Here is a 17,575-nt window from a genome sequence, read left to right as displayed (position 1 = left end):
AGGACTAGGCAGAGAATAATCCATGATAGGGTGTTATAAGGCACGGTGGCTCGCGCCTGTAATCCCAGCACTTTGGGAGGCCAGCACTCACCTGAGGTCAGGAGTTAGAGACCAACCTGGCCAACATGGTGATATCCCCATTTCTACTGAAAATATAAAACTTAGCTGGGCGTGATGGTGCGTGCCTGTAATACTAGCTACTCAGGAGGCTGAGGCACAGGAATCACTTGAACCCCGGAGGCAGAGGTTGCAGTGAGCCAAGATTATACCACTGCACTGCAGCCTGGGTGACAGAGCAAGACTGTCTCAAAAAAAAAGAAAAAGGCATTTCCAGTCTTTGGAGACTGACTATATGATTTTAGAATAAAGAAGATTTGAACAAAACATTACAGCTTGGATCTTTGGGGTTGTCATCAGAAGAAACAGGGACATTGGGAAGAAAGCCTAGATTAATTTAACTTCTTTTTTTTTTTTTGGTATTTGTTAGCCAAGATATTGAGGTGGGTTTGGGACTTAATGACTTTGCAGGGCTGATAACCTAAAAATACTGGCTAGATCCTACATAAGACATTAACAGTAAAACAAGTACAGAATAACAGTAATATTCATGGTAGTGATGATTATAAATGTAGATATATCTGCTGTATAATATTGTGCCTATACTTAACAATACTGTATTGTGCACTTAAAATTTTGCTAAAAGGGCAGATCTTATGCTGTTTCTAAAATTTTTTTAATAAGTAGAGAGGCTTTTAAAATTTGATTTAAAAACAATTTCTTTTTTAAGACAGAGTCGTGCTCTGTTGCCCGGGCTGAGGTGCTGTAGTGTGAACCCGGCTCACTGCAACCTCTGCCTCCCGGGTTCAAGCAATTCTCCTGCCTCAGCCTTCCAAGCAGCTGGGACTATAGGCATGTGCTACTATGCCTGGCTAATTTTTGTATTTTTAGCAGAGATAGAGTTTTGCCATGTTGGCCTGGCTTGTCCCGAACTTCTGACTGCAGGTGATCTGCCTGCCTCAGCCTCCCAAAGTGCTGAGATTATTGTTGTGAGCCACTGCACCCAGCTGAGAGGATTTTTTACAAAGGTGATCATTGGTCTTAGGTTTGTAGGTGATGAGTTTCCTATTGACTGTGGAGTTCCTTAGTTCCTCTTTTAGGAATTAACCTTCAAACACATACTCACTTCCTTATTACTGAAATTAGAATTATAAATCTTAACAGTGGACCTATAAACATTTAAGGCATGGAGAACAAAAGCTGTTTCCCAAATATCATAGTGAATACAGTGAAGAGAGTCTATACTGATTTCTTACGTTATCTGAGTAGCATAATTGATTACAAATGTAAAAGATGTCTAATGATGACTAGTATGCTGTTAGTGACATGAAAACCTATTAAAACCTGTCAGAATTGAGTGGTGTCATTTCAAAATTAATGACGTAAAATCACTGGGTCCATTTTTAGGCTCTTCCTCAGAAAATTTAATTCTTCACCTGTAAGGGAGGCAATAGATGAGGATGAAGACGTGCGGGCTGAGAGGTTAAGAGTTGAGAGTGGTGCAGCTGAATTTGACTTGGTCCAACTTTATCGTCTCACAAAGACCTACCAACTTATCCACAAAAAGATTATAGCCGTAAACAATATCAGCATTGGGATACCTGCTGGAGAGGTAAAAAACTGTGTTTTGTCTAACTGTCCTTTTCATTGGCATACTATGTGACAAGTTAAAAATCTTAATTATTGCCTGGGCACGGTGGCTCACACCTGTAAATCTCAGCACTTTGGGAGGCTGAGGTGGGCAGATCACTTGAGGTCAGCAGTTTGAGATCAGCCTGGCCAACACGGTGAAACTGTGTCTCTACTAAAAATACAAAACTTAGCTAGGCATGGTGGCGCACATCTGTAGTTCCAGCTAGTCAGGAGGCTGAGGCAGGAGAATTGCTTGAACCTGGGATGTGGAGGCTGCAGTGAGCCAAGATCGCACCACTGCACTCCAGGCTAGGCAACAGAGTGATTCTATCTCAAAAAAAGAAAAAAATCTTAATTATTTTCCCACAGTTTTTTTCAAGAAATAAAGAAGTTAATCTGAATATTTCCATGGGAAAAAATAAACATGCATATATATACATACACCCACATATATATATACATACACAGATATATGCGTATACATATACAGTCATCCCTCTGTATCCATGGGCTATTGGTTCCAAGGATATCAAAATCTATAGAAATCCATAGATGCTCAAGTTACTGATATAAAATAATGTAGTATTGCATATAATCTATGCACATCCCACTGTATACTTTAAATCATCTTTAGGTTACTTATAATACCCAGTGCAATGCAAATACTATGTAAATAGTTGTAGCGTATTGTTTAGGGAATAAGAACACAGGAAGTCTGTACATGTTCAGTCCAGATGCTATTTTTCCCCCTGAATATTTTCAATCCATACTTGGTTAGATCTAAAGATTAGAAACCCAGGGATAAGGAGGGCTGACTGTATATATATTGTACACGTCAGGTATGAAGTTGGTGCAAAAGTTGGTTAATATTATTTACCCTATGAGACTTCCCAGTAGGCAGAAGGAATTCAACAAGTCCTACCTCACAGCAAGTCCTGGGCCCCTTCCTAAACTACTGTCCACTTGCTCTGGGGTAGACTTTGGTCAGGAACCCCGTTCAGGGTGCTGTCTTCAGCCTTTCATTTCCATTCCTCCTCAAAAAACATCATAAAGACATCTGTTTTCAGAAGCGAGGTCCTGTAACTGCATCTATTTATTTATATTCTTGCCATTTTCACAGAAGCAATATTAAGTAAGGCAGCATTGGAAAGAGAAAGCAAATATGGCTGTGCCACTTGGTTTTCCAAGCAGAGCTGCAAACTACACGCATCAAATTTATTTGACAATATGAAAAAACTATTGCCTCAATAGCTTATTCAGTAAAGTTGTGATTTTGTGTGAATAATGTGAAATCTATAAATAAAATTACTTTGTTGGGTTAGCAGATCTTATTTGTGGGGTATTTGATTATGTCACAGAGAGGGATGATATAACATAAATATGTAAAATAGGTCCTATGTGTGTGTGTGTGTATATATATATAAATGTTCAGATGGTTAAAGGAAAAAGGATACATAGTATCCATTTGTTTTAGAAGAGAAGGTTTTATCAAAAGCACTACACTATCCATGAATAATTCCAGTGATTTATTTTTCTCGGTAATTTATTTCACCCAGGGAGAAGAGAGAAAGAGATACAAAAGCAATATGTCATGGGTTTGGACTAAGGTTTACATCTTTTTTTCCTCCCTCAAACCAGTGTTTTGGCCTTCTTGGAGTGAATGGAGCCGGAAAGACCACTATATTCAAGATGCTGACAGGAGACATAATTCCTTCAAGTGGAAACATTCTGATCAGAAATAAGACTGGGTATGAAAAGCTAATGCTTCCATTTACTGGGTACAATGTAATTAAATGAGAAAAATAATTGAAATGAACATTTATGTTATTTTGTGGTTATATTTTTCAATCCTTAGAGGAGAAAAAAGCTATTAAGGTGGGTGGAAATGTTTAAACGTTTAAGTGTGAATCTGATAGTGGGGTTATTTTATCCCTTTTTATCAGTCACTGACCACCATGACCTAAATAGAGCTACCTTCCCAGCATTTGGGAACCAGGAGGGATGAATCTTCTGAAATTCATCTGTGTTTTTGATTCTCTCAATTCAGATCTCTGGGTCACGTTGATTCTCACAGCTCATTAGTTGGCTATTGTCCTCAGGAAGATGCCTTAGATGACCTGGTAACTGTGGAAGAACATTTGTATTTCTATGCCAGGGTACATGGAATTCCAGAAAAGGATATTAAAGAAGTGAGTACAAGTGTGAAAAACTAGTTAATTTGAAACCATTATTTATTATTTCTGCAGTCATCCTCCTTGCCCCACCATTCCCCACAAAACCAACTGGAAAACTATGTCATCTTCTTTCTGGCAGTGGCAAAGTCAGTGAGTCCCTCTTAGTTTGGTTGGGTGTATTACATATGCACCTATGAAATTAGCTTTAGAAACTCCTTGGCCGGTGTTTGTTCAGTTACCCTTAGAAAAACTATCAAATAGAGAATCACACTTGCATTAGGCTCTGGGCTGAGCATTGGTTGGTGATGCCTGTACATCTTTTAGTGTTTGGATTAACACTGACACATAGCATTAATGGCAAAATGCCCAAGTAAAATAGATTAGTTTCCACTTTGGTTTTTGATCTGTGGCTTTATATCTCCCTGCAACTGTTTGCCATTTTAATGAGATGGCTAACCCTTAGGGCAGTTTCTTCTACTTTTGCAATCCTGAGGACCTGTTGTTTAAGTTCAACTAGGATTTCATTATTTGCCAGGACTATTTAACTATAGAAATAACTACAAGAACTCATGCTTCCTAATGTGCTAAAGTTTTGATACTGGGTCAGTTTTAAATAGACTTAAAGCCTTTGTGACAACTCACCCATCAATAAGAAGAAAGAGGAAGCAGTGATAACAGTCGGTGAGAACCCTGCCTTGTGAATTCTGTTTTAGCTCTATTAAGCCTTACTAGAGAATCTTGTGGTCACGCAGCAGAAAGTTCAATCTGCAATTGTAAACACAGGTACCCATTTGGTGGGGAAGGGAATCCCATCTGAAAATAAGCCTCTAAAGAATCTCTTTAAATAAACTATTAATCCTTAAGTAATTCTTTGAAAATAAAAATAAAATCTATGTTGAATTTAAGTGTTTTCATTTTTTCCACATATATTCTCCATGATAAAATTTTCTTTCCATGAGCATCTTTTTTTCCATTTAGTGCTTCAAGGGTTTTGGCACAGGAAGGTCAACCTAGCTCCTCTTTTATCGCCCACAGATTGTTCATAAACTCCTTAGGAGACTTCACCTGATGCCCTTCAAGGACAGAGCTACCTCTATGTGCAGTTATGGCACAAAAAGAAAATTATCCACTGCACTGGCCTTGATAGGAAAACCTTCCATTCTACTGCTGGTAAGAGAATAATTATTTAAAAAGGCTACTCCATAATTAGAACAACATATCTGACAGTGCATGTTAACATTTCATCATCATCACTGCAGTCAACATTTATTGAGGTCTCACTATGTGTTAGCTATTATAGAAAGCACTTTATGTGTACTATTTCAATAAAGGAATTTATATCAGTAAATAATTAGTTACCATAACAATATGCCCTCAAAATGTTTTAACTGAAAGCAATGGCTTAGTGCATTTCAGAGAAAACACTGGCATGGAAATGGTAAGTGAAACTAATTCGGGATACTCATATAAGTAGGTAAAGTTATGGGACATGGTAGAATTTGATTCCCACCTATTGAAGAAATCATCTCTCTTTTTCTATTAGGAACTCAGTAGGTGAACTCACATTTTCCAGCTTCTACTATGGAGGACAGGCACATTTTAGGACAATGTGTTGTGCTAAAAATTTTATTTGCTTGTTACTTAAAAATATGAGTTATCTAGCTTAGGATGTGGTGAATACCATTCTCTTTCTGAACTGGGGGATGGGTAGGGTGGGGAAGAAATGCATTCCACATTTACATTTTTCTTAAGAGCTGGAGAATTTGATTGATCACCTGGAAATATAAATTACACCTAGTAGTGATGTAATATTCTGTACCCCAAGTCTAACTTTGTGGAAGAGTGTTTATTTCAGAGAAATACACTTGCCCTTATTTTGGAAAATCCCCATCATTCAGGGACCTCCAAACTCATAAAGAACCTTAACTATAAGGAATCATAATGCAGTTATAAATCACCACATTATTTCAGGGATTAAGTCATAGAGTGGATCAAATCATTTAAACTGCCAGATAGAATGATGTACAGCCCATCTTTCTATAATACCAGAAGCTTATAATGCATTATATCTCTGCCAATCAATGCTTATAATGGAATTCTATTGTGTAAATGTTCCTTAAATTGAACAAAACAATCCTTAGGCACTTCTGTGAAATAACAGATGTAAAGTACTTTAAAATGTTAAAAGTTTTATATAAACATTATGTATTAATGAACCAAACTGAAATATAGACTATGAAAGATACCTAGTTTTCTTCTATATGCATCTACTTAATATGCTGTCTTCTTCAAAAATAGAAGCAATGACAATGTATTCTTTGTTTTGCCAAAGTAACACTGATTTCTTTATTTTTAAAAAAATACTTAACTACTATTTTAATTGACACATAATAATTACAGTGTGATATTTTGATTCCTATATACAATATGTAATGATCAAATCAGAGTAATTAACTTATCTCTCACCTGAAACAAGTATCCTTTCCCTGTGTTGGGAACATTCAAAATCCTTTCTTCTAATTATTTGAAAATATACAATAAATTATTGTTAAATATAGTCAACCTACAGTGCTACAGTTCACTAAAACTTATTCCTCCTGTCTAGCTGTAATTCTGTATTCATTAACCTCTATCCTCCTTTCCCCGCTACCCCTCTAGCCTCCAGTAATCACTATTCTACTCTTTACTTCTATGAGCTCAACTGTATTAGCTTCCACATAACCCATTCCTTTCAAATTTAACACCTTTCTGTAAAAACAAGCCTCTAGTTATGTACATATTTTTGTTACAAGTATATTTTTAAATTTTTACCTAATCTTGACCTATAATTTGTTTTCTTAACCATCTGTCAAAATCTGTTATTGTGTTTAGATTATCTAATTTTATGTCTGAATGATTTTTCATAAAATTATTTACTTTGAAAAATAATGTATATCTTTCTACCTGGCAATTTCTGCAAATCTTGTTTTTATTTCCCAAGAAGTGTTAAATTTCAATTAATAACAGAAAACTAAAAAGATACCTCAAACAAATTAACTGAAATATCAAATTATGTTCTTTCTGCTTCACATAGCATATTATCACTCATAGCCACAATTCTGCTATTAGAAGCAGGGTGGTAATCTTGTTGATATGGCTTATATATATGTGGCCAGGTAGAATTAAATGTAAAAACTCTACTTTGCCAGTAATTGAAGTGGAATTTTTTTCCAAAGAAACGTAAGAGACAAGTAAACAGGATGTCAACTTCACAGAGACACTTTTTAAAACAGATTGACAATTTAAAATGATTAATTTTGAGTTTTTCGACAGCAGCAGAAAGGAGCCTATTAAGTATAAAACAAGTTAGTGACGGGACCTCGAAAAGTGATTTCTGTTCTAGGGAAGTGAAATGTAGTAATTCATGTAAAGAACTTCATCAAAATTTAATTAATTTGATAAATTCTTCTTGTAACTTTCTATTAAGGATGAGCCGAGCTCTGGGATGGATCCGAAGTCGAAACGGCACCTCTGGAAGATCATTTCGGAAGAAGTACAGAACAAATGTTCCGTCATCCTCACGTCTCACAGGTAAACTGAGTGGAATCTTTAAAGTGAATTCACACAATCTTAGGATGACAGATGGGAAAAGGTAATCCTGTATAACAGATGATGAATGCCCACAATTGTATCAAACTATTTTATGTTTATAGTCATAGAAGCAATTCAGGCAGGTTTCATGGTGAGAATACAATTCCTGTGGTAGGACAGAGTCTAAGGTCTATGCAGTCTTCTTAACATCAAATTTCTCATGACTTATGGCCCTCTAAATTATCTATGGCTCCCTATTGCCTGTCAAAGTTCAGAATCCTTAGGCTCAACATGTGAGGCCCTCTATTCTCTGGCCTCATCTTAAATGCTGTCTTTTCCCCTGCCTACCCTCTCCTATCAGTCAATCTGAATGACTCCTGGTTCTGTATTCTTCCTATCTCCAGGCCCCTTCTCTGGCTGTGTTTTCTACTTGAAATGGTCTTTTTTTTCTTTTTTTTTTTTAAAGACAGAGTCTCACTCTGTCACTCAGGCTGTAGTGCAGTGGCACAATATCCACTCACTGCAACCTCCACCTCCCAGGTTTAAGTGATTCTCCTGCCTCAGCCTCCCATGTAGCTGGGACTACAAGTACCCACTACCATGCCTGGATTATTTTTATATTTTTAGTAGAGGTGGGGTTTCACCATGTTGGCCAGGCTGGTCTCCAATTCCTGACCTCAAATGATACATCCACCACGACCTTCCAAAGTGCTGGGATTACAGGCGTGAGCCACCGTGCCTGGCCTGAAATGGTCTTTTCACAAAATCTCTCCAAGTTCTAATCTTACCAGTCCTTCCAGACCAGCTCACATGCCTCTCCTCCATGAAGCAGACACTTCCAATCAGCTAAGTATAAGAGACACTAAATCATTTGATCTGTGCTTCTCTTATGAGGATGGCCTTGTCTTATAATTTGTATTAAATTTATGTTTGTATTGTAATTGTCATATAGTAGAAAAAGTCTTCAATTTGCTTATTATCAAGAAACTTGTTTGTATTGTAGCTTTGCCCCAGTACACTGGAGCCAATCATTTAATTTACATTAACTTTTGTATGAACTGGACAGGGTAATACCTAAAATTACCTCCAATTATAATAGACCATGAAATTAGAGATTGTGTAATCAAGTACAGGCTAACTAGTTATAAATCCAAAAATAGGAAGGCCAACAGAATATGAGGTTTGAGGCATAATGAAAAAAGCTTAGCGTTATTTTGAAAACATTTCTGAGAAAATGTAGGCCTTGAATCAAAGCTTGAAAGAAATATTAGGTTTGATGGAGGGGGCATTCCAGGTGAAAGAGAGATGGCCTTGAGTTTTAGAAGAAACAGTCATAAACCTTATCTGAAAAAATTTAATGTATATTTTAAAAGATTGTTTTTTGTTCTACTTTAAGAGAACTAAAAACTAAAAGAGAATCAAGAAACTAGGCCAGGCACGGTGGCTTATGCCTGTAATCCCAGCACCTTGGAGGGCCAAGGCAGGAGGAATGCTTGACCCCAGGAGTTCAAGACTGCCCTGGGCAACATGGCAAGACCCCCATCTCTACAAAAAAATTAAAAATTAAAATTAAAATATTAGCCAGATATGGTGGTGCATGTCTGTCGTCCCAGCTACTCAGGAGGCTGAAACAGGAGAATCATTGGAGCAAAGGAGGTCAAGGCTATAGTGAGCCATGTTCAAGCTACTGCACTCTAGCCTGGGCACGAGTAAGACTCTATCTCAAAAAATACAAGAAAGAAAAGAAAGGAACTAAAATAGTATTTCCAAGTGCCATAATGAAACAATTATGTTTATGCTCATGAACTTCAAACCAAGTTTTCTGTTCCCTGAATGCTAATATGACCATTCTCTGTCTTTTAGCATGGAAGAATGTGAAGCTCTCTGTACCAGGCTTGCCATTATGGTGAATGGAAGGTTCCAATGTATTGGATCTTTGCAGCACATAAAGAGCAGGTGACTAACAAATGCCATTGTTTAACAGATGGTGTTAGATCATCAATCTAATGGTGCTCTACTCAGGTTCAAGGACTATCTCAGCAGTCTGAGTAGTAAAATTACAATGGAGAAGCTAATCTTTGGAAGCTAGTCATTAACTCATCTTAAATTTAAATTATTTTATTGGGGATTTGATGCATTTTTACTTAAATATTTTAGTTAACTCAAAAATTTATTTAATGCATAAGTTTAACTCATAAATATATTTTAGTTAACTCATAAATTTAGAAGGCCAAAGCTGAAAAAATAAGTAAATAATAAATAATTCACAACCAAAATACTCTCAGGTGGAAGTTCTAGCATTTACCCAATAATAAATTAGATCTTGACAAGTAAATGAAGGCATAGATTAAATCTCTGCCTGTTCATTTGCCATTTGCACAGGCTTTCAGTAGGCTACTTAACATTCGTACCACATTTAAAACCTTTTAATCAAGAATACATTGTAGAAATGAGCATAAATATCATATTACTATCAAATTTAAATTAATAGTTGATATACATCAGAGTGTACATGCATTTATACATATCCGTGTTAATCTCCAAACTTCAGAATATTTTATACTTTTCTCTATAACAAGCTGAGTTTCTTGCAAGATAGTATGAACCAAAACGAGGAAAAAAAAAATGAAAGAGGCATTATGTTGCTCTTACAGTCTGTTGTGACTTCTTTACAAACTCTATTCTTGGTGCAAACAGTTAGCTAGCACATTGATTTAATAGTTATTTTTAAAACCCAATAACTCTAATTTTTACTGTTGACACCAAATCTCCAGTGACCTGCTTCTCAAGACCTTGCTTACTTTAAACTAAAAAGTTATCTAACTGCAGAAATTGACATCCATTGCCAATTCATGAATGTCATAGAAAGCCAAGATTTTATGTTTTCTTTTTAACACAATTTTTGCCCAAAGACTCTGATTTTATATAGAGATAGAAAAAAATAAAAAATCATAGCAGTGCACTATTTCCAGTTTGCAACATGCCCTGAACTTTTACGGCAAAATGACAGTCTTTATATAAAGAAAAGGGGCTGTTATGGTTGGCTTGGGTCCTGTTTCATTATCTAGAATTCCAGGGGAGCTATTTCAGCAAAATGTAACTCATATCATATTTTGCACTTTTGTTTCTAGGTTTGGACGAGGATTTACTGTCAAGGTTCACTTGAAGAATACCAAAGTGAGCATGGAGACCCTCACGAAGTTCATGCAGCTGCACTTTCCAAAAACATATTTAAAAGTAAGTGATTGATGGCTGGGTGCAGTGGCTCATACCTGTAATCCCAGCACTTTGGGAGACCATGGCGGGCAATCACTTCAGGTCAGGAGTTCGAGACCAGCTTGGCCAACGTGGTGAAACCCCATCTCTACAAAAAATACAAATTAGCTGGGCATGATGGCACACGCCTGTAATCCCAGCTACTCAGGAGGCTGAGGCAGGAGAATTGCTTGAACCTGGGAGGCAAAGGTTGCAGTGAGCTGAGATCATGCCACTGTACTCTAGCCTGGGTAACAGAGTGAGACTCTGCCTCAAAAAAGAAAAAAAAAAAAAAAACAACAACAACGATGTAAGTGATTGTCTTGCCTTTTGATCTTGACTAATTTTGATAGTAATAATCTAATATCAAAGCAATGTTTGTGATTTCCAAGTGATTACAGCTTTACTATTAATCTTAATATGTTTATTAGTTCAAGATGCATAAGATATGCAAAAGCATACTTAGTATGAAAAAATAGTATCTTCAATTAATTATATATTTTTGTAGCTATTTAAAGTTAACATAATCCTTTCACATACATGTATTTTTGTTTCTTCTTCTCAAAGGATTTATGATCATATTGTATTAGTTTTTAAGTTATATACCTTGCTAGTCTACTCATTATATACATTAGGGAACTGAGGTATGATAGGTATTATATGACCAAGGGCATTTCTTCCTAGAAAAAAAAGCCTATAAAATTCCAGAATGATGATCTTCTTTGCCCTCCTCATTTGAAATATAAGCCCACAAAAGTTGGAGCAGGACTGAGCAGAAATCAAGTTCTGGACTAGATGAAAAATTGTTTAATTGATTTCATCTCACATATGCATACGTATGGGATTAACACACATGGATATACGTATAGATACCTAACATAGCACATAATTAAATGTACTTGACCGGAAAAGTTATCATTATCACATCTTTGATATACAGGCAATTTATAGAAGATGATGATGGCAAATGATTGTTTTTGAAAGGAAACTAGATGTGAAAGGATATTATCAGATATGGAATGATAAAAATAAATTGGAAAGACTAGGGCTGAGGCCCAGTTGTACCCATGTGATTTCCAGCAAGACATTTAAAGTCTCTGAGCCTCATTTTTCTCATTTGTAAATAGGAATACAGGAGTGCCCCTGTATCCATGGGTGATACATTCCAAGACTTCCAGTGGATGCCTGAAACTATAGATAGTATGAAATCTGGTACACACTATGCTTTTTCTTATACAGAAACAGGCAGGTAGCTTATACAACATAGATACGCTGGACAAAGGAATGATTCATGTGCCAAATGGAGTAGTGCAAGATTAGATCACACTACTCAGGCATGCAATTTAAAACTTATGAATTATTTTTGTGTTTTTCCATTTAATAATTTTGAAACTTGGTTGATAACAGGAATCTGAAATAAGAGAGCACTACTATAATAACATTTACTTCACAAAACTGATGTAAGAAGTAAATGATAAAGTATACTCAAGATACTCCTTAAATTATAAGGCACAATGTTAATTTGAAGTGATTTTAGAGAAAATGAACTGCATTTTAAAAAAGAATTATTTTATCTTCATAAAACTTCTGCCTTAAAAAGAATTTCTTTTAAGACACAGGGTCTTGCTCTGTTGCCCAGGCTAGAGTGCAGTAGCATGATCATAGCTCACTGCAGCCTTGAATTCCTGGGCTCAAGGAATCTTTTCTCCTCTGCCTCTCCAGAAATAAGCATATAGGCATGTGCCACCATGCCCCGCTAAGTTTTGTATTTTTTGTAGAGACAGAATCTCACTGTGTTGCCTAGACTGGTCTTGAACTCCTGGCCTCAAGCAATCTTTCTGCCTTGGCCTCCCAAAGCCCTGGGATTACAGGTGTGACTCACCGCATTTGGCCTAGCTTTCACGATTCTTATCAAAGCTTATTTTCTATGATTAAATTTAAATCAAATTTAAAAGTAAAATGATATCTTTCTTGCACAAATTGTATTGGTAGTAAGCTTTTTCTTTTAGTGGATTTCTGCGTTGAAATCTGTGTTGTTTCACTGAGTGATGAAATTACATTCTCCCTGGTCTGTTCCTCATGGGACCAGGGCTATACAAGGCAAATACAGTGATAATAAAAAGTCTGATTTGTCCCTAAGCAGACCATTCTTTACAAATCTTTGGAGGTTTCTAGATGTCTAGAAAGAAAATAGCCAAAACAACAATCTGAGAGCAAAGGTAGGCAAGATGGCCCGATTGTAGTAACAGATATAATTCAACTACGTGTGGATGGAAGATGCTAAGCAATGCACAAAGGAGAATGGTCTTAAATCCAGACTGCCCATATGATTCCCAGCAAGACATTCCCATCAAGACTGAAATACATGGTCTTGATCTGATTCATTGGGGTCACAGGGATAGATTGTGGAATAAGAAAATGTCCTGATCCAACTAGTATTAGCCAAGATTATTCCAGCTGCTTCGTACCGGGAAGTAAGTGTACACAGAGTTTCTTGGCTTCTGAAGAGGCTGTTGCAGTAACTAAGACGTGGAGTAATGAACATCAAGTTAATAATATTGGTGGTACAAATAGAGAGGAAAGGTGATATTTGAGAGGTATTTTAAAGGAAAAATAAGATCTGGTAACTGATTAAATATCCTGAAAAGCAAATTGCTAAAGATACCCCAAGGCAATAAAAGTGGTTTATACTAAGTAGATGGTGATGCTAGTGACCAAAATACAGATTGAAAAGAATTTTAGGGTGAATTGGGAAAAGTATGAGCTGTCATTTGAAGAACGTTCAATGCTTTTGAAGTCTACTGTCTTTAGCCAATATAAATGGAACTGCTAATTTTTACCCTTTTAGAACAATTCTAACACAAAAATGAAATGTCTTAAAATTGAGCACTGAGAAAGCGTATGTGAGATGAGCATAATGTGACATGTGAAATACCATTCCACAGATTCTTTCCCAAGCAAGATTATAATGACCTTATAACGTCACGTGAATAAATGCTTTGGAGTTGTCATTAACTTCTAAATTTGTTTTCTCTTTGACATTCACAAAACTTTCATCTCATCTTTGCAAGCTGTTAGTTTCAATATATACTCATTATTTATACTGTAGCATCATTTTCAGTGGAATAAATGTCAATATTTTCCTGAACTCCTGGGTACAGTTATGTCTAGCCACGTCAATATTACCAGACATTGCAAAATAAATTTTTTTCCTTTGGTTCCCATAGGATCAGCACCTCAGCATGCTTGAGTATCATGTACCAGTCACAGCAGGAGGAGTCGCAAACATTTTTGATCTGCTAGAAACCAATAAGACTGCTTTAAATATTACAAATTTCTTAGTGAGTCAGACTACTCTGGAAGAGGTAAGATATATACATACCATAATCGATGTGCACAATATCACATATTAATATGATGCATTCTGGTTATTTCTTTTTAATAACATTCAATTTGTTTTTAATTGAATTAATATCTAATCTTGCACCTGAAAAACTTAGCAAAGAGCCTAATTAATAACTTAATTTGGGGATATTAAAAAAAAGATGTGAAAGACGTTCACTTTTCCATTTGATGAGACATCTATATGTATGAAGTTAGTTATATGTATACATAAAGCAGAAAGATAAAACCAAAACACCACTATTTTCACATACATAACAAACAGCTATTAACACTTCCCTTCCTTCTTCCATGGTGGAGTTCATAAAGAATATTTCTATTGATTGGCTTCCTGAATTAGAGTTGGATAGGGTAATTAGAATTTGGTGCCAGACCTTTAGATCTGTTAAATTCAGGCAATTAAAGCGGTAAATGAGGAATCCTTTCCATTCACTTACATCATCTGTCTTAATTACATTTGCATTCAATAACTAGAGACTTATTAGGTCATCCTTTATCACCTTTGTACTGACTTAATTTTGCACAGCTCAACCAACATGACATATAGTAAGTTGGATTATATCTGTCATTGGACTGGGTCTGAAAATAAGGCTGTTAGGGGTCAGCATATAGTGCTGCATTTGATGCACAACTTTTCTTGTGGAGCTTTAGGCATTTTAATGGGGGTTTAGACAATCATGACTTTGCCAAAAATGAAGACTTAGTCTTTGACTTATGACCAACAACCAGCACTGTGGCAAAAAATAGATTCTTGATACATTCTGGATGAAACTATGACTAATAGTTTTAATGACTTTAAACAAAGTGAAAAGATCTGCCTGTTAAGTAATTGGCTTACTGAAATTTTATCTTAGTGCATTAACTCTTGAAACTAGTGAAATTTCTCTCAACATTTCTACATAATCATTCAATAAGGGCATAGGACTGGGCTCCTTCTTTATCATAGGAGCCATATCTATCTCATAGAAATATCAATGTAGATCATATGAATGCAGAAATGTGGCTACAGAAATAGTCAACTATGGCTTCAGATTGACATTATGATTATAAAGTCACAGTCATAAATATGGTCATAGACATAGGTGCTGTTTTCAAATTGTAGGTGATTTGATTTTCTGAAAGGACTCCTAGTGCAAGAGTGTATATATGTGTAGGCAGGCCCCTATAAACTCTAGATTTATAGGATTTGGATTTTATAAGGTCCTGACCACACAGAAATATACAGGCTTGAACTAGGAGAGAGGAGCGAGGGGAGAGAGCAGACCGGGGGTGGGGGGCGAGAGAGAGAGAGAGAGAGAGAGAGAGAGAGAGAGAGAGAGAGAGAGAGAGAAGAGAGAGAGTAAAGAGTGGGGCAGAGGAGGGAGGGAGAAAGGGAAGGAGGGAAGGAAATAATTCATTATTAACTTCATTTCTTCCTTTGGCTTAGCAGGCACTAATGGCTTTATTTTCCCTGAAAAATCAGGTTTTCATCAACTTTGCCAAAGACCAAAAGTCCTATGAAACTGCTGATACCAGCAGCCAAGGTTCCACTATAAGTGTTGACTCACAAGATGACCAGATGGAGTCTTAACACTTCCAGCAAACTCAATCTCAGCATATGACCAACGGCTTCATTTTGAAGAAAAGCCACAGAAGATACACTTCCACAAGATATCTGCATTTTAAAGTATTATAATGTATGTAAAGTTACAATTGTGTAAGACTAACAAGTAATTATAAAAGGAAATGTTTTCTTCTAAGGTCAGTGAGTGTTGTTGCTACTGAAACGAATTCCTGTATACTCAACACTGTGAGCATGCTAGTGTATATGCTAGTGATTCTTATGCAAAGCTGAAGCCACCTCAGATACCTATCTTAATTTATTACTTGCAATAAAAAGACAGCTTAAAAGGCATGGATATTAGCAGTTGAAAAATAAGAGTGGAAAAGAAAAGTCAGGTGGTTTCTGGCAGGTACCAACCAGCAAACAAACAAAATAATTTATTGCCAGAAACTACCAGAATGAACATCATCATGAATACATGACTCTGCTGTGATGTGTAAACTGCTAAGGGCCAAATGAACATTTGCAGAGCAGTGGGCACAATGTTTACAATGTATGTGTATGTCACTTTCAGCACCTGTGAGTGTGTGGGGACATACTGAACCCAAAAAACTGTCAAGGATGCAAGAGAGGGCAGTTTACCCTGGTGGTAAACAGAAGCTAGATTCACTCCTGCCATGCCTTGCCAATAGTAAGCTGCAGGGTGGAGCAAGAAGTCACTTGCTCTGTGGTGGGGAGGAGGGGAGAATGGGTGTGTCAGCTGGGTAGCTACAAACCCTGAAAAGAGAATCCATGTACTGCTGGCAGACAACATTTTTTAAAGCTCTTTCAGAAACCCTCATATTTTGGGTTTCTCCTCAGGAAACATTCCTGTGGAGGGAAAATGAATATGAAGATAATTTTCAGCTTAATTATCTGGCTGACCCAGAATCATGTGTATGGCTATAGGATAGACTTTTTTTTTTTTGAAGCAAACAGACTCACTCTGTTACCCAGGCTGGAGTGGAGTGGCGCCATCTCATCTTGGCTCACTGCAACTTCTGCCTCCCAGGTTCAATCAATTCTTCTGCCTCAGTCTCTCAAGTAGCTGGGAATACAGGCACGTGCCACCACACCCAGCTAATTTTTGTATTTTTAGTAGAGACGGGGTTTCACCATGTTGGCCAGGCTGGTCTCAATCTCCTGACCTCGTGATCTTCCTGCCTCAGCCTCCCAAAGTGCTGGGATTACAAGTGTGAGCCACGGTACCTGGCCTCGGATAGACTGCTTAATAATGTCAAGTAGCATGGCCCTGGGGAAAGGTGCTTTATGTACCGTGTGTGTGTGTGTGTGCGTGTGTGTGCGCGCGTGCACAGTTGGGTGTATGTGTGGATGTGTGTCTGTACAAGCTTGTCAGCTTTGGCATGACTGTTTCAAAAACCAATAAACTCAACGTTTAGAAAAACTCATTCATGTTGTTATTTCATTTGTTAGGGAAGACAAAGGAACCTAAAAATGAGAGTCATGTGGCCCACAAAGTTTCACTTGATCTGGCCCCCGCTGGCCTCTCCACCCTCATCCCCATCTTTCTCTTTGGCCCTTTGGGATCTGGCCATGCTGCCACTTCCCAGTTTTTCCAGTGCTCCACAGTCCTTCACATCTCCAGACCTTTGCACATGCTGTTCTGCTGGGAATGCTCTTCCCCCCACACTTTTTACCTGGCTAACAGTCTTCAGAAATGTCATACTTTCTCAGAGAAGCCAGACTGCCTGGCTTTCTCATTAAATCTGGTCCCCTGTTCTAATAATACTATATACTCTGTTGTTCCTCCCAACCTCCTACTTTTCTGTCAGAGCATGCATCATTTGTAATACATCCAGACTAACTAACTAACTATATATGTATATTAACAGATGGCAACACAATTTCTTTCAGGTTGGAAAATGTCTTTGCTGAATATAAT

The 17,575-nt window shown here is 37.0% G+C and overlaps 1 protein-coding gene across 1 annotated transcript in view; it reads left to right on the top strand.

Moving 5' to 3' along the window:
• The window catches only part of ABCA12 (ATP binding cassette subfamily A member 12), a 210,458-nt gene extending 193,387 nt beyond the window's left edge, over nucleotides 1–17,071 (top strand). Inside the window, exons 45-53 of the mRNA XM_035305614.3 lie at nucleotides 1,465–1,669; nucleotides 3,328–3,437; nucleotides 3,737–3,878; nucleotides 4,899–5,033; nucleotides 7,330–7,433; nucleotides 9,297–9,389; nucleotides 10,565–10,670; nucleotides 13,916–14,053; nucleotides 15,553–17,071. Of these exons, the coding sequence (XP_035161505.3) occupies nucleotides 1,465–1,669; nucleotides 3,328–3,437; nucleotides 3,737–3,878; nucleotides 4,899–5,033; nucleotides 7,330–7,433; nucleotides 9,297–9,389; nucleotides 10,565–10,670; nucleotides 13,916–14,053; nucleotides 15,553–15,660 (1,141 nt within the window). The 3' untranslated portion in view covers nucleotides 15,661–17,071. The remainder of the gene's footprint in view (nucleotides 1–1,464; nucleotides 1,670–3,327; nucleotides 3,438–3,736; nucleotides 3,879–4,898; nucleotides 5,034–7,329; nucleotides 7,434–9,296; nucleotides 9,390–10,564; nucleotides 10,671–13,915; nucleotides 14,054–15,552) is intronic.
• Nucleotides 17,072–17,575: the final 504 nt, after the last annotated feature.

This window comes from Callithrix jacchus, chromosome 6 (genome assembly GCF_049354715.1).
Source record: "Callithrix jacchus isolate 240 chromosome 6, calJac240_pri, whole genome shotgun sequence".
Taxonomy (NCBI): domain Eukaryota; kingdom Metazoa; phylum Chordata; class Mammalia; order Primates; family Cebidae; genus Callithrix; species Callithrix jacchus.
This window is presented reverse-complemented; position numbering and strand designations above follow the sequence as displayed.